The 22,573-nt window shown below is 35.7% G+C and overlaps 1 protein-coding gene across 1 annotated transcript in view; it reads right to left on the bottom strand.

Annotated features, from left to right (window-relative positions):
* The window catches only part of PTH2R (parathyroid hormone 2 receptor), a 106,982-nt gene that overhangs the window by 23,963 nt on the left and 60,446 nt on the right, over positions 1-22,573 (bottom strand). Inside the window, exons 6-9 of the mRNA XM_019939015.3 lie at positions 21,835-22,024; positions 20,750-20,903; positions 14,031-14,091; positions 6,838-6,904 (exon numbers count right to left, since the gene is read on the bottom strand). Of these exons, the coding sequence (XP_019794574.1) occupies positions 6,838-6,904; positions 14,031-14,091; positions 20,750-20,903; positions 21,835-22,024 (472 nt within the window). The remainder of the gene's footprint in view (positions 1-6,837; positions 6,905-14,030; positions 14,092-20,749; positions 20,904-21,834; positions 22,025-22,573) is intronic.

Genomic DNA, 22,573 nt, shown 5'->3' on the forward strand with positions numbered 1-22,573 from the left:
CAGCCTATCCTTCTGCATCTTGGGAGCTTGCGGTGAACAGATTTTCTCTGCAGCATCTCTAGGGTTAGGAGCATCTTGTGCCTGGGGCACCATCCCCATAAGGCCAAAACCCAAATCTAATCAGATCACTATCCTGCTTAAAATCTTTCAATGTCTTATAATTTTAAGGAAAATTCCAATGTCCTTATAGCACAGAATACGAGTCCAATCATGATTCAACCCCCATCCACTTCCAGTCTGATCTCTTGCATTTTCCACAGATGCACCCATCCTTCCAGCCACAGAAAACATGACCTGTCCATTTACATCCTTAACGTTCCTGAACACATGACACATATCTGACCTCCCACAACCATGTGGACACTCACTGGTTACACTGGTCAGGCCTTTTTCAGTAACTCCAAATTTCATTGTCAAAGGAACTGATCTAGTTCAGCGTTTTCCAAGTGGCTTAGGGTGGCACCACAATGATTTTGGCCATATCAATATTATTCATCTACTATTATTTACTTAATACCCTTCTTCAAGCAATCCACTTTTATTAAATTATTAAAATTTAAATTTCATATCATTACCATCAGTGGAAAACCAATAGAAGCTGCTACAAGCAAGAGGCAACTGTAAAAATACAATGGAAACAAGTCATATGAAATTTTACCTAGACTGGGTTGCCTGTCCCCCACCTCCATCCCCCAAAGGAAGACACCACACACATTAGAAAAGTGTTAAAGACCAGTATCAAAATGAGACCTCCAAGATGTGTTCAGAAGGGTTGGAGAGGGACCAATATTCTCAATGTTAATTGATTTTACTTAATAACCTTGCACGTATGCACCAGGGTATGTGCTCTCACCCTGACAAACACTGGCAGAGCTTAAATTCAATTACCACAAACAGGGAAAACTGTGGGCTCTGGAACTACGCTGCCTGAACCTGACTCCGACTACAGCACTTTCTAAATGTATATACCTAAGCTAGTTGCATAACTGCTCTTGGACTCAAACCAAGAATAATAAAAATACCAATCTCAAAGTTGTTTGAGGGTTAATGAAGAAAATGTTTTGAGATAAAACATGAAGCAAAAAATGCACTCCAAAATATTTATTCATCAAATGATAAATAGAAAGAGATTTAACTCTGTCAAGGGACAAAAGAAAAGACATTTTGGTAAAAATGAAATTGAGCAGGGACTAGAAAGACCATTTGATCACACATCAGAGGATGATAAATGAAAGGATGGAGGGATGAAGCCGACTAATACAGGATGAAGGAAACAAGTAAAGACAAATACCACAGAGTTTCTGTTTTTCTTTTCCCTAACCTGTAATTCCAAGATCTCAGATTTCTACTAAGACCAAAGCTCTCTCCACCCCGTATTACTGGCCTCTTCAAAGACCATCTTGTAAATGTTCATGAGCAAATCTGCTCCATTTTACAATCTGTATTTTTATGTCTGTGGTTTTATTTCTCTTCAGCTATTATAGTCTCTTCTGGTTGACACCAGTGAAAACGTAGGTTCTTGGGTGTCAGGGGGCAGTGTCCCACTTGGTCGGGATTTATCACCTCTGCCAACTTCACCTTCACCACTTCTAATCCATTCTGCCCTGCCTGTGGCTTCTCCTGCTCTGTGGGCCAAGCACACTGTTCCTCCTAATGCTGCTCTGGGAGGCCCAGGACCAAAACAATGCTTCATGTCCCGTTGTCAATTAGGAAATATTCCTTTCATATTTTTTTAATAAATTTATTTATTTTTGGATACGTTGGGTCTTCATTGCTGCCACAGGCTTTCTCTAGTTGCAGTGAGCAGGGGCTACTCTTCCGTTGTGGTGTGCAGGCTTCTCATTGTGGTGGCTTCTCTTGTTGCAGAGCACGGGCTCTAGGCATGCGGGCTTCAGTAGTTGTGGCACGCGGGCTCAGTAGTTGTGGTGCACGGGCTTAGTTGCTCCACGGCATCTGTGATCTTCACGGACCAGGGATCAAACCCGTGTCCCCTAGGCAGGCAGATTCTTAATCGCTGTACCACGAGGGAAGCCCATTCCTTTCATATTTTAATGCTATATAGAACTTCAAATCATCTTCAAATCAACAGCAAGATGTTGAGGGTGAATAATTAATTATATTTAGAGACATTTATTTTCAGAACAAAAATTAATGTTTCAAATTACCCTAATTCTCTTAAACATAATTTTACCACATATGAACAAAACACAGAAAACCATCGTGCTACAATTTTAGATTCTATGATTCCAAAATCAAGTTGTTCCTTCCAAATTTGTACTAAAGTCTGTGATTATCTCCGAAATTCAATTCTCTTGATATGATTTCTTCAAGTTAGAACCTATGAACGCTCATCCATACTACGAAATGCAAGACTAAAAAACAAACAAACCTTTTATTCTAAAGTTAACATATAAAAAATTATCAATGTAGCCATCAAATTGAAAAGATTATTTTCCCATAACTTCAAATAAAATTTTGACATGCTTTGGAATGTTAAGTGAAAAGAACATGGTCCAAAAATGCAGGTTATAGTCTTTGTTTTGTTACACTGGCTGTGTGACCTTTATCTGTGTGGGCTTTAGTTTTCTTCTCTAGAAAATAAAAAGGTTGGTAAAATGGACTCAAAAGTTCTGTAATTATACTGGCTTTCTGCTCTTATTTCACTTCTTCCCTCTTACCGTGTCCCAGAATATTTACTTTGTATGCATGTTTTATTTTTTCAGCAAGTGTTTATTGAGTGTCCACTCTGTGCCAGGAAAATTACAAGGCATTAGAATATAGAAGTTGAGAAAAATATGGTTCTTGTTCACAAAAGCCTTTCAGTTTAGTGGGCAAGATGGACATTCAACAAACAATCAGAAGCATTATACTTGGTGATGATCTTGAGAAATAAAAACCTCACCGTGCTCTGCAGATTATAATAGGTGACCTAATTTTGATTGGGGGCAACAAGGAAGCCACAATGAAGAAGTGACATTTAAAGTGAGGAGTAGAAGGAAGCATATCCCAGCCTTCCAGGGGTACAGGGCAAAATGAAGAATAGTCTTGAGAGGGGCAGACATGGACAAGTTCAAGGAACCGAGAGGGAAACAACGAGGCTAAGGCAGAGAGCATAAAGGGGTGCAGGCATGAGTGACAGGGTCTCCTCTGGACTATCAGGGATGTTGGCTTTTATTATAAGTGCGGGATGTAAGCTTTTTATTATAAGAGCTCACATTATTTACTGTGAGCTCACTAGGTAGGGACATTGACCCTGAAATTAGAATCTGAGCTCCACCACTTACTAGCTGAGTGACCTTGGGCAGTTTCCTCATTTAGAGTTATTGGGAGGATTAGATCAATCAATGTAAATGAAGTGTTTAAAACAGTGCCCAATGGTGGTAAGCACTTTGCTGTGTATGTTGTTATTATTAGTATCATTCTTCCTGGCTTCAGGACACAGAAGAGCTCAGAGGAAGGAGTACTACACTCCAGGTGCTGAGACCAGGGCTCCAGGTGCATCTCTTCCCATACAGGCTGTTTCCACAGTAAAGTGAGGAAACCTTAAAAGGAACTGAGATAACCCTGAATTGTAATAAAGAAACAAAAAGGTAACTTTAAGTGAACAGAAAGGTGCTCTTGAATCTCTTCTCTGATTTTTGAGATTAAATGGATGTTGTAATATTGGAAAAATATTTAAGAATTCTTGCTTTGCATTGCTCATAATATTAGTTCTAGAAGACGAAAATGGCATCCCACCTAAGTTTCCTTCAAAATTTATTGAGTGTATCATCATTTCTGGTTCTCTTTCATCAATGGTGAATCTTTCAGAACCTCTATAATCACCTAACTGTACTGTTTCACATTGCAATTTAGAAACCTCAGCAAATAAACTTCTCATCCACACTGCTGATGTGAGTAACTAAGATCTGTAAATAAACAACAAAGCTTTGGATAAAATTAAAACTATTTCAGTGGAAAATGTCCTATGATTTACTTTTTTCTCCACTGTTCTTTGCTTCAATTCCTAATAATTTTACAAGGATCCCTTAGATTTTAATAAGCCCTTCCTTTTCATCAAAAGAAAACACAAACTTAATGTTCTTAAATTTGCCTCATTTTTATAATATTTAATTACCTCTTATTTTTCAATTCAAGTACAAGGTACTGAAGACACAAAAAGTATTAAGACATGGGTTATCCCTTTAAAAAGATGGTAGTAAGAGATGGAGGAGCAAACATAATAAAGGAGGAAGAGAGAGAAAGGAAAGTTAAAGGCCTGGAAATGCAGATAAGGTTAGCATATCAGGGCATAAAAGGGAAATCAGAGTAGTAAACCCCAGTTAATTTATAAAGTTAATTATCTTCTTTAAGTTTATTGATAATCTCTCAGGGATCTAGTTTATCACTAGGTTTGATGGGATGGTTTATCACTACATTAATACAGCAGCACTTCATTAAAATTAATATGAGTTTCTAAACTGAAGTCATTCATTCATTCATTTATCCACAATCCATTTTTTTAAATTTTATTGAAGTATAGTTGATTTACAACGTTGTGTTAATTTCTGCTGTATAGCAACGTGACTCAGTTATACATATATCTTCTTTTTCATATTCTTATCCATTATGGTTTATCATAAGATGTTGAATATAGTTCCCTGGGCTATACAGTAGGCACCTTGTTGTTTATCCATCCTATATACAATAGTTTGCATCTGTTAATCCCAAACTCCCAATCCTTCCCTCCCCCACCCCCTCCCCCTTGGCAACCACAAGTCTGTTCTGTATATTTGTGAGTCTGTTTTTGTTTTGTAGATATGTTCATTTCCACAATCCATTTTTGAGCTTCCCCTAAGACTTAGAATTGGGTCTAATTTGATAACAGGCTGCTGTAGCAAGGGTACAAACTGGCTTCTCTAAAACTTCTATACTTTATTTTCCCCTCTAAATATTTACATCAATGAGCTTCTGAAGTGAAGATTCCTCTTCAATCTCTTCTACCTTGCTATCTGCATTTTTCCTATGAGATAAATAAGCTTTTACCTGACTATCTGGATAGATCTTACAAAACCTCAACCACATTAATGGCTGTCCTTCTGGATCCATCATGCCAACATGCTGACACACCTTGTCCAAAAGAAAACAAAATGAGAAAAGTAAGAAACTGGAGAACAAAGAAAGACTGAAAAAATTGGTTAAAAATCAGGCTGCTACTATTTACAACAGCCAAGACATGGAAGCAACCTAAATGTCCATGAACAGATGAATGGATAAAGAAGATGTGGTGTGTGTGTGTGTGTGTATATATGTGTGTGTGTGTGTGTGTGTGTGTGTGTGTGTGTGTGTGTGTACATATATGTATATATATATATGTATACACACACACACAATGGAATACTATCCAGCCATAAAAAAGAATGAAATAATGCCATTTGCAGCAACAAGGATGGACCTAGAGATTGTCATACTAAGTGAAGTAAGTCAGACAGAGAAAGACAAGTATCATAGGATATCACTTATACGTGGAATCTAAAAAAATGATACAAATGAAAATATTTACAAAACTGAAATAGACTCACAGGCATAGAAACAAACTTATGGTTACCAAAAGGGAAAGGTTGGGGGGGCATAAATTAGGAGTTTGGGATTAACATATACACACTACTATATATATAATGGATAAACAACAAGGACCTACTGTATAGCACAGGGGACTATATTCAATATCTTGTAATAAACTATAATGGAAAAGAATCTGAAAAAGAATAGATAGATAGCTAGATAGACAGATAGATATAGATAGATATGTATTACTGAATCACTTTGCTGTACACCTGAAACTAACATAACATTGTAAATCAACTATACTTCAATTAAAAAATAGACAGAAAAAATCAGGCTGCTATATTACTTTCAAATTATTTAACATTTAATATTGGGACATCAGTCCTTTTTTAAAGACGTATATAATCTTGGGTTAATACATGAAAACCAGGAAAACACAAGGTGGTATAATTTCTTCATCAAACCACAGAGAAGCTAATACCATAAACTCTTCAGGGAAGGTCAAGAGTCAACATTTCTTTTTTTTTAATTTTTATTTTATATTGGAGCATAGTTGATTAACAATGTTGTTAGTTTCAGGTGCAGAGGAAAGTGATTCAGTTATACATATACATGTATCTATTCTTTTTCAAATTCTTTTCCCATTTAGGTTATTACAGAATATTGGTGAGTTTTGTTAGACACAAAGTGTGTGATTTTGTTTTCTTTTGTAACACAGACATAATATACAGGCAGATAAGTCCCATGCAATATGACTGCCAACTCTACTCTTTTTTGGACTAGACAGTCCAAAAGAGTATGGAATCCTCTTAACTCCTTGGGGAAAGTATGTGAAATAAAAGCTTTAGGCAATGTTTTATAATAAATCACACTATCATTTTTCTCTCTCGATAATTCCTCTGCTCTCTTGCTATTACATCTTTGCCCCCTCCTCCTACCTATTACCAGGTGATCAGGTGGTCAGAACTTTATAAAATAATGGCTGAAAAGGGGGAAGAGTTTAAGGACCGCCCCAACTGCTTGAACCTATAAATGCTCATAGATATTTTGAAGTCCCGGAATTTTCCCTACATGTTGGCAGATTAAAGGGAGGGTATGCGCTTTCTTCATGGATCGCAGTGTCAGCCATGAATAAGGGTCTGATCCCCAATCCAGACTTTCCCAACAGCTATTGCTGTAATGTGAGGTTTAGGAAACAAAGTGACAGACAAACTTTCTCTGGGTTTTAGCAGTAGTTTAATTATGCATCTTTTTCTTCTTTATTTAAACTATACAGGTTTTTAAACTTACCCCGATAGCTGCTAAGATTGGGGCTTGATAAATCCACTTGATGTCTCCCGCACTAAGTTCCCAGCATCTGAGACATGAAAAAGAACTTCCATTAAAGAATCAGCAAAGCAAATAAGCAGTGAGAGGTAACATTTTGTTTTACCAAAAATTCCAGACCCAGGTTTTTGATTAAGAAACAAGTAGACAGGGAAAAAAAAAATCTCCTAAAACACCCAAAACAGTAAAAAAAAAAAAAAAAAAAAAAAGTGTAACAGTCCTGGTTTCCATACTATTAGCTACTCCTTGGGGATAAGTAAAGTATTATAAATAGTGGTTTATTATTTTTATGAAAGAGTCAAAACTATGTTTCTAGAGCCACAAAAAAATTAGTCTTCTAAATGTGGTACCACTGATTCTTTATTTTTGTTATCACTGGAAAGATCCATGACAATTAAACCTTGTTGATAGAGAAAGTCCTCTCACTTTCAGAAGTTACTCCATTGGTTGTAGAACATTGACATTAGTACATTCTTATCCACAGAAATGCAACAGAAAACTGACAATCATGCAAATGATTCTTGTTGATAGGAATGTAGAAGAAAAGTGAATGCAAATGATTTTTGTCCATAGAAAGGAAAATTAGCTGTGTTTGGTGGAATGTAATTGCTCAGTGATCTGTGAATATTGACCAGTTTTTACATTTATTTGTAAAATTATTTCAGTGTACATATTACTAGATATAAACATGTAATTCTTTTATTTCTCCTTTGAACAAGTTACAACATCTTACTGGTTTCCTCATTAATTAGTGAGTTAAAAAAATCTTGATAGGTGCTCATTTTATATTTGCATTAGATCATGATTTTATCTTCTATTTTAAAAAGTTAGTTTTTAACAGTACTTAATAAAAACACTATTTGATTTACTTATTTGTTATATTTATTTTCTGCTTCCTGCTCACTCCAACTAGAATTTAAGTTTACATAGGCAGGGATCATTGTTGTTTTTGTTTTCTGTTACAAGTGCCTAGAACAGTACATAGCATGTAGGAGGTCAATAAACATTTGTTGAATTGAATTGAATTCAAAGTAAGTTAGACCCAACCTCACCCAATCTGGTTTGTGGTAAAGGTCTTACACTAGAATAAATGGAACAGAGTTGAGAAAAACTAGTTCCACTTGAAACTTTAATGTAGCACTTTAAATGGTTTTTTTAAATTAAAGATACATAAATAAAAGCCTTCAGTTTCTTTCTCCTTAGACAAAACCTAGCATTGATTGTGGCAACAGTAAATGAAATTTTATAAAGAAATTTTAATGATATAATGATAATTTTTAATTTCTGGATAATAAACTTATTAAGAAAGTTACTTTTAAATTAATGAACAAATTATGGATAATAAAAAGCTATTTCAACTATTCCTTGAAGGTAAAACATTTTCAGTACACATGTAATAACAACATATTTTTTAAATATAATTTTGTACATAGGCAATACATTCTCATTTCAAAAAACAAACTATATAAAAAGATAGACATTGAGACATCTCAGTCCTCCCCATGTTCCTGTATACCTCTGACCTTGCCTTTCTCCTTACAGGTAACATCTTTTATTACTTTATTGTATATGCTTTCAGTATTTCTTTATGCATATACAAACACATACAAATATTATAATCTTATTTTCCCCATCTTACAAAAATGCAATGTACACTCTGTTCTGTAACTTGCCCTTTCCTTTTAATAGTATATTTTTAATTTCTTTCCATATCAGTACCAAGAAGAGCTTAGTAGCCCAGCATTCCATTGGAAAGAGGTACCACAGTTAAATCAAACAGACCCCTAGACCAAAGTGTAATTCTGGTCCAGCCACACTGAAATCTGCAAAGTCAATGGGCTTGAAGTCAATGGGCTTGAAGACTGGAAATCTTGAAGAATGGAAATCAAACACAGGGACATTTCATACTTGCATACACCTTACTTGTTTACACATTATTGAACATTGCCCATATTATTTGTATGCATCTATTTTCCACATTGTTCAGCCAGACAAGAAAGATAAAAGTGTTAGAGTCGTGCAAAACATCTATCACACTACGCTAAAAAGGCTTCCCACTGTAAGGAAGTGGTACATATTGTGAGAATATAAATTGAACATTGATTCACTAAATTTTGGATTTCATAAATTTGGATTTCATAAATTTTCTTTTCAGCTTTGACATCTGGTAATATCTTCATAATCTTCCCTCTTTGCTTCAATGACATTTCATCGTGGTGTCTCCTAACACACTGGAATTCAATTACACAATTTCAGCTCTACAAAATACTTTTATCTGGAAGAAGGTCAAACCAGCTACTTCTAAAAACAGGAAAAACTTGACTTTGATCATTTTCAATGTCAAAGTTTCAAATTTGCCCTTTGATAAGAGGCAACTGAGGTTTCAGATATTTTAAAGAAAATGCTATTAATCCTTATTTTTCATTAATTGTTCAATGTCCCAGCTCACACCGTGTTTGTTAACATGGCTGAGAAACTACCCTCTGTCCAGATTTTTTAAAATAAATTTTAACACTCTAGGAAATGCAGGACTAAATGTCGGTAAAAACGTAGTTCTGAATGGTAGAGCATGAAACACAGTAGTCTGTATGCTGAATGGTAAAGCAGACAGACTAGAAGGTAGGATTTCCTGCAGCCAGGACTGGAAACAGGAAATGCATTGTTCCACCAGAGGGATCCAGGGAATTATATTGATTGAATACTGCATTGTCTCCACAACTCACACTCTGATAAGAGTAGAGGAAGTGAAGTTCCCTGAGAGCCATGCAGATTTCCTAGGAATGACGGAGTGTATCTTTTCTTGGTCCTTTCAATTGCAAGCCCTAAGGTTCCTGCTGGCATCTCTTATCTCCTTTGAATGAGCAGGGAAAAGGTAATAAGGTATCTTGCAAGGTGCTTTTGCTTTTGTAAGTAAAAACAAAATTATTCACTTTTTAAATCATTTGTCCCATCTAAACTACCCAACTATCTTACCCTACCTTAGTCAAATAACACTTTGATAGAATTTTAGAACTGGAAGAGACTTCTTTTGTATATTCTATAGAGTTTAGAGTACCTTCTAAAACTGGGTCTTATCTGCTTATCTCTAAATGTCCAAGATACAGAGAAAATCAGAGTTCTAGCTTTGAAAGGCCAGATCAGAAAAAGATAAATCGCAACTATAAGAGACATGAGCAGGGGCCCCATCTGTCCTTTGGAGGTGCTCCAAGTCTGCTCTCTCCACTTGAACTTTGTGACATGGCACTATACATAGGTCAGATGACGACACTCAAGAAAACCCACAAAAACTTTTTAACTTAGACAAGCTGAATTTCATGAAAAATCAAATCTGGCAATTATAAAATCATGCCATGAATGTGGTAATACAGTTTTATTTTCTATGCAAAATAAATATAAAATGACCCCTTAACCCAATTATCGCACTCAGATCAGGGCACTATAGAATTCAAGATTTTATTCTAACTAAGGTAGGAATAAATATTTTATGCAAAAGAGTCACATGATCTAACTTATATTTAATATTTTTACATTAATAGATCTGGTTTAGAGCAATATTTAGTATCAGTTGTATTTTTCAAAGTATTACGTACCTAATGGATTTTTTCTCAAAAATGATAAACATGTATTTCTTATTTTTTCAGCAAAGACTTATGATTATTAATGACTTAATATCTAGTTTATGATTTTTAAAAATGCAAGATAACTAAGAAAACTAATTAATTCAATATAAAATGTACTATGAATATATTTGCTTTCTTTCCTTGCTCAAGGCCTAGAATAGCTGTTGAATGGATGAATGCGTCAAAATTGCTCCAGGCTAGCTGTAGGCTTTGGAGATGTAACCTGATATCTCTGGGTCTCATTCTATGCATCTCTCAAATGTGGGGATTGGACCAAACAATGCCTTCCGTTCTACCTTCTCTAAAATTCCAAATCTAAGTGATTTGGTTACACATCTCAGGGTAAAATTATTTAGCATTATTTAGCACCTCTTTACTGACTCAACCTCCCTCCCTCCTTTAAGAAATCAAACAGCAATGCTGCAAGTTTTCTTTGAGATTTCCAATATCGCTGTGTAAATGTAACAATAATGATAACAATGTAGATAACGTTAACCCCCAATTGTCAACAAATCCAAATGGCATAAAGAGATAAAGTAAGTAAAAATAAAACCCTGCGGGACCCTACTGGGTACAAGCCCCTCTGTGTCCCCACTTCTTGTTTGTAGAAAAAAGCTCTAGTCTCCAAGGGTTTCCCCAAGTTCCAAAGAGCAGACTCAAACAGTTACTAATTAGTGAAGTGAGAAAATGCAGAAACAAAGGAAAAGCAGTCAAGCAAGAAAAGTAATAATAGCTTGAAGAGCAGAGTCACAGGACTCCTAGTTCCTCCTGAAGGGATACAGGTAACAATCTGATGCATATCTTGCATTGTTCTGCAGAAACTAAGACCCCTACCCTGTGGAGGATGTTGACTACATGCTGACCACAAGCATGTAGACCCTGGACTGGTTGGAACCAGAAAACTGATGATTAAGATTCCTAAAACATCACCTGGTTACTTCACCACCAACCAGTCAGAAGAATGTCCATGAGCTAACCATGCACCTATGACTCTCACTCCTAATGTTGCCTTTAAAAACCCTTGCTCCAAAGCAACAGGGAGTTAAGGTCTTTTGAGCATTAGTTGCCCATTCTCCTTGCTTTGCGTCCTGCAAATAAAAGCTGTACTTTTCCTCACTACAATCCAGTGTCAGTAGATTCGCTTTGCTGCTCATCGGGTGAGTGAACCCAAAGTTCAGCTCAGTAAAAATAATGCAAAGCTGCAACCTAAGTGTCCATCGACAGATGAATGGATAAAGGAGATGTGGCACATATATACAATGGAATATTACTCAGCCATAAAAAGAAACGAAATTGAGTTATTTGTAGTGAGGTGGATGGACCTAGAGACTATCATACAGAGTGAAGTAAGTCAGAAAGAGAAAAACAAATACCATATGCTAACACATATATATGGAATCTTAAAAAAAGATGGTTATGAAGAACCTAGGGGCAGGACAGGAATAAAGACTCAGACATAGTGAATGAACTTGAGGACACGGGGAGGGGGAAGGGTAAGCTGGGATGAAGTGAGAGAGTGGCATGGACTTATATATACTACCAAATGTAAAATAGCTAGCTAGGGGGAAGCAGCCACATAGCACAGGGAGATCAGCTTGGTGCTTTGTGACCACCTAGAGGGGTAAGATAGGGATGGTGGGAGGGAGGGAGACGCAAGAGGGAAGAGATATGGGGATATATGCATATGTACAGCTGATTCACTTTGTTATAAAGCAGAAACTAACACACCATTGTAAAGCAATTATACTCCAATAAAGATGTTAAAAAAAAAAGAGCAAAGCCAGTTAAGTTCTAGAACTGAGGGAAAGCTGATGAATGGGGAGTTCTGGAGCAAGGCTGCACCTAAAGATAATGATCTGTAGACTTCAGATTTGTGGAACAGTGGTAGTTCTTTGTAGAATTCAGGTGCTCACATAATGTGGCATTTTTTTCACTGCACAACTGACAAAATGCTTCTGAAGGAAATACTCAGTGACTCAAAACAAAGGTATGGGCTCAATGAAAAAAAGAAGCAAACAAAAAGGAGTTGCTGTCAGGAAATGTACACGATCTGTGGATATTAAACTGTATTCTGTTAACAGGGAAGAATGCTCAGCATTACTACATCTATAAGTTAAAAGTGTCTCTCTTAAATCGCCTTTTCATGTATCATAAGTGTATTAGTCTGCTCGGGCTGCCATAACGATGTAGTATAGACTGAGGGCTTAAACAGCAGACATTTGTTTTCTCACAGTTGGAGGCTAAAGTCTGAGGTCAAAATGCAAGGCACTGTCATCTTGCTGTGTACTCATAAAACCTTTACTTCATGTGCAGACACAGAGAGAAGGAGCTCCCTCGCGTCTCTTCTCATGAAGACGCTAATCCTATCATATCAGGGCCATACCCTTAGGATTTCATTTAACCTTAATTACCTCCTTAAGGGCCGTATCTCCAAATACAGTCACACTGGGGATTAGGGCTTCCCACATATGAATTTTGGGGAGACACAATTCATTCCAAGCAATAAGTTTGACCATGAAAGCAAAGAGCAGGCACTGAATGCTTCTCCATGCTCTCCTTTTCTTTCTTTGACTCACCATTACTAAAAACAGAAATAATATGAAAAAATGAATGTTTCAGTCTCCATTCATCATGTAGCATCCAAAGAGAAACAGACAACTGGGGGGCTAGTGATTCCCTAGGATGGATTCCACTTCTAATGTGCATTTGTTTTATCATTTAAGAATATTTAATTACGCTATAGAAGACAAGAGAACAAATGGGGTGGATTAAACCTACAGTTTGCATTAAATGTAGAGCACATGCATGTTAAGCACAGGTACTAAATATCTGGGGCAACTGAGCACTAAATATTCACGATGCGCTAAATATATAAGAGGCACAAAGTATCCCCAAATATGCAGGAAGTACTTGATAGTCTTGATGTCTTAATTCAGCCACTGATTGGTGGAACCCATGGCCACATATCCTTTGCCCAAATAACGCAAAAAAAACCCAGAGCTGCTCAGCAGGCTAAGTGGCAAGCTAGAGCCATGGCCAGGTGAACTCGCCCTTATATCTCTCTGAGACAGCAAGTGTGTGTCTCCAGCCCAAGGCACCTTCTGTCTGTGGGTCCCCTTGTTGCAACCACATTTCTGGTCCTCATAACCACACCATCAGTGGGGAAGGCTGATGTGGCAGAGAGAGTGAGAGAGAGACCGAGAGGAGATGTGAGCACTGCCTATCCCAGGACTCAGGTAGTGCAGTCCTTTCTGTGTGCATGGTATCCTAAGTGTGTTAACTTACCCATCTCTTTCCCTTTGCTTCTCACTGTATGTTTCAAATTGATTTCATAAACCATGGAGTTTATGACCATCCTAATCGGGTCTGTGAGTCTTTCTGTCCCATGACTCTGGGATGGATAGCTTGCTGGTAATGTATCAGAGGCTACAAGGTAATTTCCCACATAACGTCCCTAAAGGGCAATGTCATCAAGAACAGCAGCAAGTCTTGAGAAAATCCCAGGCTCTTGCTTTACCTCTTCTTGTTTCCACTCACCTTGCATCAGCCAGAGTTGCTCGTGCCACAGCCCAGGCTGTAACAAATGCCGCTGGGAACCCTGCAATCAGAAAAGGATTCAGACAATCAGAAAAGGATTCAGAGACCATATTTCTTTTGAGATTAAGGGATTTTTTCTTATATTCATCACATAAAAATATACTATTAAAAGGTGAGAGAGAAACACAGGCATGAAAAATGTTGCTATGTGAATATGAAAAGTCCACTTAATTTTCATCTTGTCCGTTTGAGAAGTTAGTGGTACACTGATGTTATTCGTTCTCAGAAGTCTGAAGATGAAGACTGGCTCTATTTTCCTTTGAAGGGTGTAAGGTTAAGCCATGTATGGAGGGGACTGAAGTTCCCGGGGTCAAAGGCAGGTGGTGGTCGGTGCATCCAACTTTGCCTCTTGAAATGCCGAAAGCCACATGCTTTCCAAGAGGAGTGAAGCAACAAGAGGGACTCATGAGAAGTGGCAGGAAGGCTGTTGTTCTAAAATACTCAAATTTTCTCATTCTAAAAGTTGAAGGCATAGAGAGGCTATACTGCAAGTTACAAAATTAGGAAGTTTTGATCAGTTTAGCCCTTCTTTTTTTGTTCGTATCGGCTCCAGACAGAAGCATTTGCAGGCACTGAAAGCTTAGCAAAGGGTGGTGCTATATTAATTTGATGATTTGAGCATGACATATTTGTCCTTCATAAACAATAAACACCTATGAGCTTGCAACATCAACTCTATTATACTGACTTTCCATGAGTCCTTTGCCCCCAGTAAAGGTTGACTGCTCAGTTCACGCTATACCTGGACTCTGACATCACAAAAAATCACAAACCATAACTTTTATGCAGCACTGCAATAGAAGATCAAAGGATTTAATGGATAACTCTTCATTATGTGGCCTTTTAGAAAGAAGTTTTAAAAAAAGGAAGAGAAACCATAGGAAGTACTTTACAAAGAGAGAAAAAAAATTGAACTCAGAACATTTTTTTAACACAATATTCTTTACCTTTTAAAAAACACATTTTTAAATTTTCAGATATATTTTCTAAGCAAAAATGTAAACATAAAAATAGATTCAGATGAAAAAAAAATTAAAATAAGGTGATATCCCACAAAAGGGAATTTCTTTGTTCTCCTTAGTGATCTAATTGAATTTAACCTCAGCCTGCCTGTGTGGCTATTTAATTTTATGACTCTATATTCCAATTTTATTTATTGTTTTTATATAACTCCTTTTTAAAAAATTCTGCTCGAATTCTATGTTCTAGGAAATTTTTGTCAAAAGAGATCTACCCAATTCTGTTTAATTCTTAGGTTCAGCTTGCTATTCTATCTATCTATCTAGTCCACCTATCCATCCATCTGTATAAACATATATCCACTAAGCACTTATTAAATGCCTTTTCATTTGTTAAGAACTGTTATAGTCTCAGAAGATTAAAAAAAAGAACAGAATAAACAATATCTCCATTTTCCTGAAACTTATATCCTGGTATGGGAGGCAAAATTAATAACACAACTTCAGTTATCAATTAGCGCTATGAAGAAAAAACAAGAATGATAACTATGTAATGGAGAGAGCATGGCTCCTTCTGACAGAATGGTTCAAAAAGGTCTGACATGGATCCCTTTGCTGTTCTACTGCCTTCGTTATCTTTAAAAAATGTCTGCCTTTGATCAAAATGTTCACATTTTCTCATTTGCAGGTCTTCATCTTCTGCTTCCTTTACAATCTCCTGATCAGGCAATTTCCTAAATGATGTTCTATATATAGAACATTGATTAATGGTGCTGGATTTGGAATTGTGTCTTAAATGATAATTATAGCAAATACTTTATATCAGACACCATGTCTTAATGAAATTGCTTTTCTCATCCTCTTGGAAGACCCTCATTCACAAGATGAGCACAGAGACAACCATAGAGGAATAAAGAATAGAAACCACCTTGAGGCTTTCTAAGAATTTTTGGTCACCAATCTTAGTATCACATTATTATGTAATTAAGAACATATAAACAAAGGGAAAAATCTTTGAAATCTAGACGTTATTTTCAATTTAAGTGTTACTTTAAGTAAATTTAATGTAAATTGGAATGTTATTCTATATTTGCATTTATCTTAAGAGCTGAGTTATTTTCATAAAATACATCAGTATAAATAAGTGATTCTGAGAGGGAGGCAATCTCTGGTCTCAGAATAAGTAGACTCGAGCTTTGGTGTGGCTTCATTACTATTCTCCCTTAAAATGAAGGTTTGGACTAATAGTAGTCAAAAAAACTTTAGCAATTAAACACTTTCTTCAAATAAAAACTTATTCTGCAGCCCACTGCATAAGCCAGAGATGCCTTGAAGCCAAAGTGGGGTAAAAGGGTCTTGCCATATTGGCCCATGTAATTTTATCTTGTTTTGGACACTTCAGAGTCTTCATAGAACCCAACCTCAGCCTTACCATCCTCCTGAAATGCTACTGTGGCATTGCAAAGTCATAGCTTGATCATAAAGTGTAGAGTTAACCCTAAAAATTAGAAACCCATCATGACATGGGGATTCCCAGATTTGCTACAGACATACAATGTCTTACCAGAAACCTTGATTCCCCTGGGAATCCAGTCTATGTTGACTGGTCAGACATGAAGCTCCAAGCTATGTATTCAGTTCCCTCTCTACTCACTGCAGGATGCTAGAATTTAGTATCTATCACTTGCTGATTCATTCTTTGAGGAACCTAGAAATTCGTCTATATAATTTTGATAGAATTGTTCTCAAGTCTCATAGGACTCTAAGGCCAATACTGAATGAGTCTTTCCTCTCTGTAAGGAAAACTGCAGAGCCTTTAAAGTTTTCCATTGTTACAAAGGTGAGTGTCTATTTATGAAACTTCAGAAGAGTTACCCTCCCCTGAGATGGAATTACTACAGTAAACAAAAGAAATCTTTAAAAAATATATCTAATTCATAGTCTAAAATCTGCTCTAGAAGAAGAGTAAGGCATTATGAAAAAGGACCAATCTAAAACAGAAGAGCTACAATAGAAAAGAAAATGTTTACTGAATTAAATATTGCCAGTGGGCAGAAACTGTAGAAGATCAATTGGTGGAGAGGAGGTGGAATCTTGAAACCGGGTGAACCCACAGAGATAAATCTACATGATGGTTACAAATATAAATTTGACTATAATTTATTTTCTTTTAAACAGATAATAACCTGTAGAATTTTTTAATGATAAGTAGTAAAACCCAAAATTACATCTTGAAGGTCTGGAAAAAGTAATAAGCAGGGAGAACCAAATTCCTTATCTTTCATAAAGTAGGGCCAAAATATAGATCTCTTATTGACTCTAATGGTTAAATATAATTTTAACTTTAAGATAACTTTAAGGTAGAATTAATAGTGACATTAAAAATCATAGGGCAAGGGAGAAACAGTTTTTCTAGATTTTTAAATTCAGCTTAAAGCAAACAACAAAGATTTTTAATTGTATAAAGGTGTCATATTGACTATCATAAATAATTTTATGAAGAACAGATTTTATAAATTAAATATTTTGAATATAATACATATGATGAGAATAGGCCTACAAAAAATAAAATAACCTAAAGGGTCAGACTCCATGCTTCTTGTGTGCTGGGACTTTAACATATACCTTGTATTTCAATTATATATGCTGCCAAATGGATGATCAAAAAACGTTTGCTGGATTGGAATAATTTTATACAGAGACAATAAAACTGGAAGTGTTTTCTGATTATTTTTCTCCTGATTATTTTAAGATAGTACAAAATATGAAAATATTCTACAAGAAAGCTTGGCAACAGGGACGTGACTACGTGGTATAACCAGGATAGGTGTTTTTATATGATAATACATACATTCTGGCATCTCATCTGACAGGTGAAAATTAAGAATGGCTGCTAATACAGAGGTAAATTATCACATTCAATAAGGATAAAGAAGCAAGAATGACACTTTTTTCCTATTATGTTGTATATTATATCCCCAGTACTTATTTACCTTATAACTGGAAGTTTGTTACCTTTTGACTGACCTTTTAAATATAGAATTAAATATATTTTTTAAATATGTAGTTGGAACCGAGAATAAAGTGTCTTATTCATGAGAAAATTGAGCAGGGATAGGAAAAATTAAGAAAATGGTTAGTTGAAAGAAAAGAAGCATAGTCATCATTAGAATTTGCCTTTACTCCTCTATACATCTTGTTTTGTGATAAAGATATACAAAAAGGTCATTTTAAATATCTGCCTTCAATTTACTAAGGCAGACATGGCATATGTTCCTCTTTAGGTGGTAATTTCCTTCCCTGCCAACTTATTATTAAGAACCAGCAAAATCAATGTAAATAATGCAACTCCACATATCATTACAAAGTGAGTAATAAAGTGCTGAGTATTTACCTAGCTGAAGAGAGCTTAAAGTTATAATAATTGGGTCCAAATGAACAACAAAGGAATCCAAGCAAATTCACTTCTCTAGTGAAGCCAATAAATCACTGGAAGAAAGTCTGAAACTGGGTTCACTATGGATTAGTCTAGCAAAGGATCCTCCAAAGCAGCTATAATGTTTTGATATTTATTTTTCTTATAGAAAGTTGGAAAAATGAGTTTGAAATAAAAATGATATTCTAAAATCATACTCTCAGTGTTGAGATAAGAGAAAAGAGTCTATTAATCAAATAGACTTGGATATTTACTTCAGTAGCAGAGAGAAATTCTTAAAAGAATATTACTATTTTGGGGGGCTGCCCTGGTGTCCGCCTGCCGATGCGGGGGCCGCGGGTTCGTGCCCCGGTCCGGGAAGATCCCACATGCTGCGGAGCGGCTGGGCCCGTGAGCCATGGCCGCTGAGCCTGCGCGTCCAGAGCCTGTGCTCCGCAACAGGAGAAGCCACAACAGTGAGAGGCCCGTGTACCGCAAAAAAAAAAAAAAAAAAGAATATTACTATTTTTTAATTATATATGCCCTAGCCTAGAGCATTTATTTTTTTGGAGTTGCAAAGAGAGAAGCCAGAAGACAGACCAACTATAGCACCATAACTCTGTAAATATTACTTGTTACTGTTTTAATTGTGGTTAATTACATAATATTGCATGTAAGATGCTTTTTGTAAAGTGATCTTCCATGTAGATACTACTTGCTTTCATGCATGTTCTTAAACCATTTGGTGAAATGAAGATTTCAAGTTGTGATGCTTCTCTACTGTAATTGTCACTCTTATGACAAAATTTTGTGGACAAATAATTAAAGTTGTAAAGGAAGGTGAGAACCTCATACTTGCATAGAAGCTCACTGGAACCCTCACTGTTTTTTTAATTCTCATTTTCAAAGACAGATTTGAAAACTAGTTTCCTGGGTTTCAGTGAGGCAAACTCCTGATTTTACAGAGCGACAGACTGAGTGATACAGCCCAAATAAGAGCTGACAGGGGAATTTGCTATCAAATCAATATGTAAATAAAGAAAAACAAGTTTATTACTAGTGTGACCAATGTCATAGAAAACCAAAAAATAAAATGGAACTCAGACAAATTCACTGTTGAATTTTCTATCAACATCTTTACTAACTTCTAGTAATTATGTGGGTACACAGATATAATTTTGCCTTGAACGCAAACTACCAAAAACTGTTGAGAAAATTTCCAAAGTACCCTAAACAAATAAAGTGTATCTTTTTTTATTTTAGTAACTGTTAGTCAAAGATAAGGGAGAGCCTAAAAACAAACCGCTTTCATAAATTTTTATTCACAACAATTATTATTTCATAATAAATATCGCTTGACAGTAAATTGACCCTTTGTCTTCTTAAAGGTTATTAACTAACAGGAAATTCAATATCCTTTACTTCATGTTTTCAAATGTTAAGACAATATTAAGACAAAACAGGCCAAAAAATTCTTATTTTGATGTGAAAAAAACCTTCAAATTTAATCTTGAGCCACTTAGTTGATTTTTTTCCCTGTGCTGAGCACGTCATAATTTGGATATTAAAATAGCAATTGTTAATATTGACACTTCTTAATTTTAACCACGTATGAGTTTTAATTTTTCTTAAATTATAACAAACAAACAACATCCTTTCTCCACATCACATTAAGTTAGTGCCTAATTCAGTAATCCCTCTAGTACTGACAAGGCATTTTTGGAATGTGAGCTGAATATCCTTTTTTTAAAATTATTTATGCCGCAAGTAATTTGAATTATTTCCTTCCAAAAGACATCCACGTAATTAGTTTGTAATTTGCATTGTTAAATGCAGTCAAGATGGTCCCATAAATTCCTTTCTGGCATTCTCATCATATGACCTAGAATTACAAATCAAAGGTGCATCATTATAGCTTAGAAATTCAAAAATCAAAATTTTTAGGATGAAATTATTGTTAAATCAAGATATTGACATAAGATACGATGAGCACAGCAGTTCTAAATGTGCATGGCTAACAAGGTATTTCCCCCAAAGAATCCTCTCAAGAATCTGGCCTAAGAACACTAACCCTAAGTTAAAAGTGAAAAGTTTGTTACCACTAGGAGGATTATAGACTTGATCTTAATACATTTCCTGAATAATTAAAGAGAAAGAAAGGATAAAGATAGAATAGGGAGGGATTCTTTCGGGAAAATGACAGAAAGAATGCTAATGACAGGCAAGACAGAAAGCCCTACAACCCATAATCCAGTTGAAAAGGAAAGGAGACAGAAATGCCTTACCCCAGCCTATCAAGGTGAAGCCCCACAGGTACTTGGTGTCCGAAAAGAACGCCACAAAGATTAAACTATGCAGATAGAGGCCTTCCACCAAGATCCAATAGTAGTTTGTAGCCAAGAAGTAAATAAACATCACAACAGCAATCTTGCACCCAATCTGTTACAAATAAACCAACATTGCACCATATTAGAATTCCTAATCGTACTGGTTCCAACATTAGACCACTAAAAAGCAGTTCCTCCATTTATTTTTTTATAATCTAATATCTCTTATACCTGGGAAGGCCAAGACTTTTGAAAGAGACCAGAACAAAGTTATTTTAACATAGCATTTCTAAGACTGCTGGCTTGATTCTATTTTTAAAATAAGATTTTTATTCCTTTAGGAGTTATAAGAAATCACTTTTCCTTAAGTTTTCTTGTTTATAAAAATACCTGATCATCAGAGAAAATTAGGAAAGTAAAGAAAAGCATAAAGAGGAAAACTTAACCATCATTCTACCATGAATTTATTTTATTCTGGTCTTTTTTATGCCCCAAAAGTTAATGGCTTAAAATGATAAACATTTAATATGTCTTATGAATCGATTGATTGGCTAGATGATTCTGCTGATTTGGGCAAAGCTCAGCTAATCTTGGCTAGGCTCACTCATAGAGGTCTACCCGCAACTGACACACCATCACACCTACTTCATTCTAGTTCATTTAAAAAGTCACAAAGCCAATCCAGAATTAGAATCAGCAGAGACAACAACGATCTACAGGGCAAAGGGCAAAGATACCAACAGCATTAATTCACACCATCAATACAATCAATCTATTCTACCTAATTTCCAGATATATTGCTTCAATGGTGATAATGCTTCTCATTAACTGAATTATTGGGTGATTCTACTTACTAAATAACAACAGGACATTTAAGAGCAGAATCAAGTACCATGGAATCTTATTTGGGAACAAGTCTTTGAGGCTACAATAAAGGAACTAAATGCCCTGGGTTTTTAAATCCCAAGCTCCTGGTCTTGCAGGTGGGCTTTTTACTTTTGAAAGTGGTGAGCCATGCAAGGGCTCATGGTGAAAACACTTACATATTGTGATTTGTCCACAGAAGGCACTTCTATGGAACTCTGTAGGTCATCTTGCATTATCAGGGACTGCAGCTCCTTTACTCCTATGTGAGCATGGACCACTCTGTCCTTGACAAAGATGCTCGCAGCTCTCAGCATGAAAGACACAAATAAATGCATGTGGATATAGTTCCTAGTACAATGCAATCGTCTATGGAGAGAAAATATTCAGTATTTAGATTTGAATAAAATTAGAAATGGAGAAAGAAAATACATAAATGAGCTCAAACTCCTCCCAAAAAAGAAGAAATAAATCTGAACAAAGACAGAAACAGTTGGGGTCAAAAACTAAAATGTAGCTTTTTGAGACTTAATTACAAATTTATCCTGATCAGCTACCATGGTTATCCAGATTATGCAGTGTTAAATATTATGCTACATTATACTATAGCATTACATTATACTATATATTAAGGTCATAAATAATCGATGGAGAACCACCTTGAACAGGGATAAGCCTTATTAAAACTGGAATGTTCACATTTTCAATATATTCTCTATATGAAAAAGTAAGATATTTTGATAGAATTACACAGTTTTATTTCCTAGGAATGTTAGAGAGAAAACAAGCTTCCTTTAATATAAAAAGCTTTGGAATTATAAAAGGATCTTAGACACAAGTTAAGTCAGTAACATACTCAGGAGTAGATATAGCAACTAGTACAGAAAGGTAACTCCAAAAAAAAAAGATTTCTTTTAA

Source organism: Tursiops truncatus, chromosome 7 (genome assembly GCF_011762595.2).
Source record: "Tursiops truncatus isolate mTurTru1 chromosome 7, mTurTru1.mat.Y, whole genome shotgun sequence".
Classification (NCBI taxonomy): Eukaryota; Metazoa; Chordata; class Mammalia; order Artiodactyla; family Delphinidae; genus Tursiops; species Tursiops truncatus.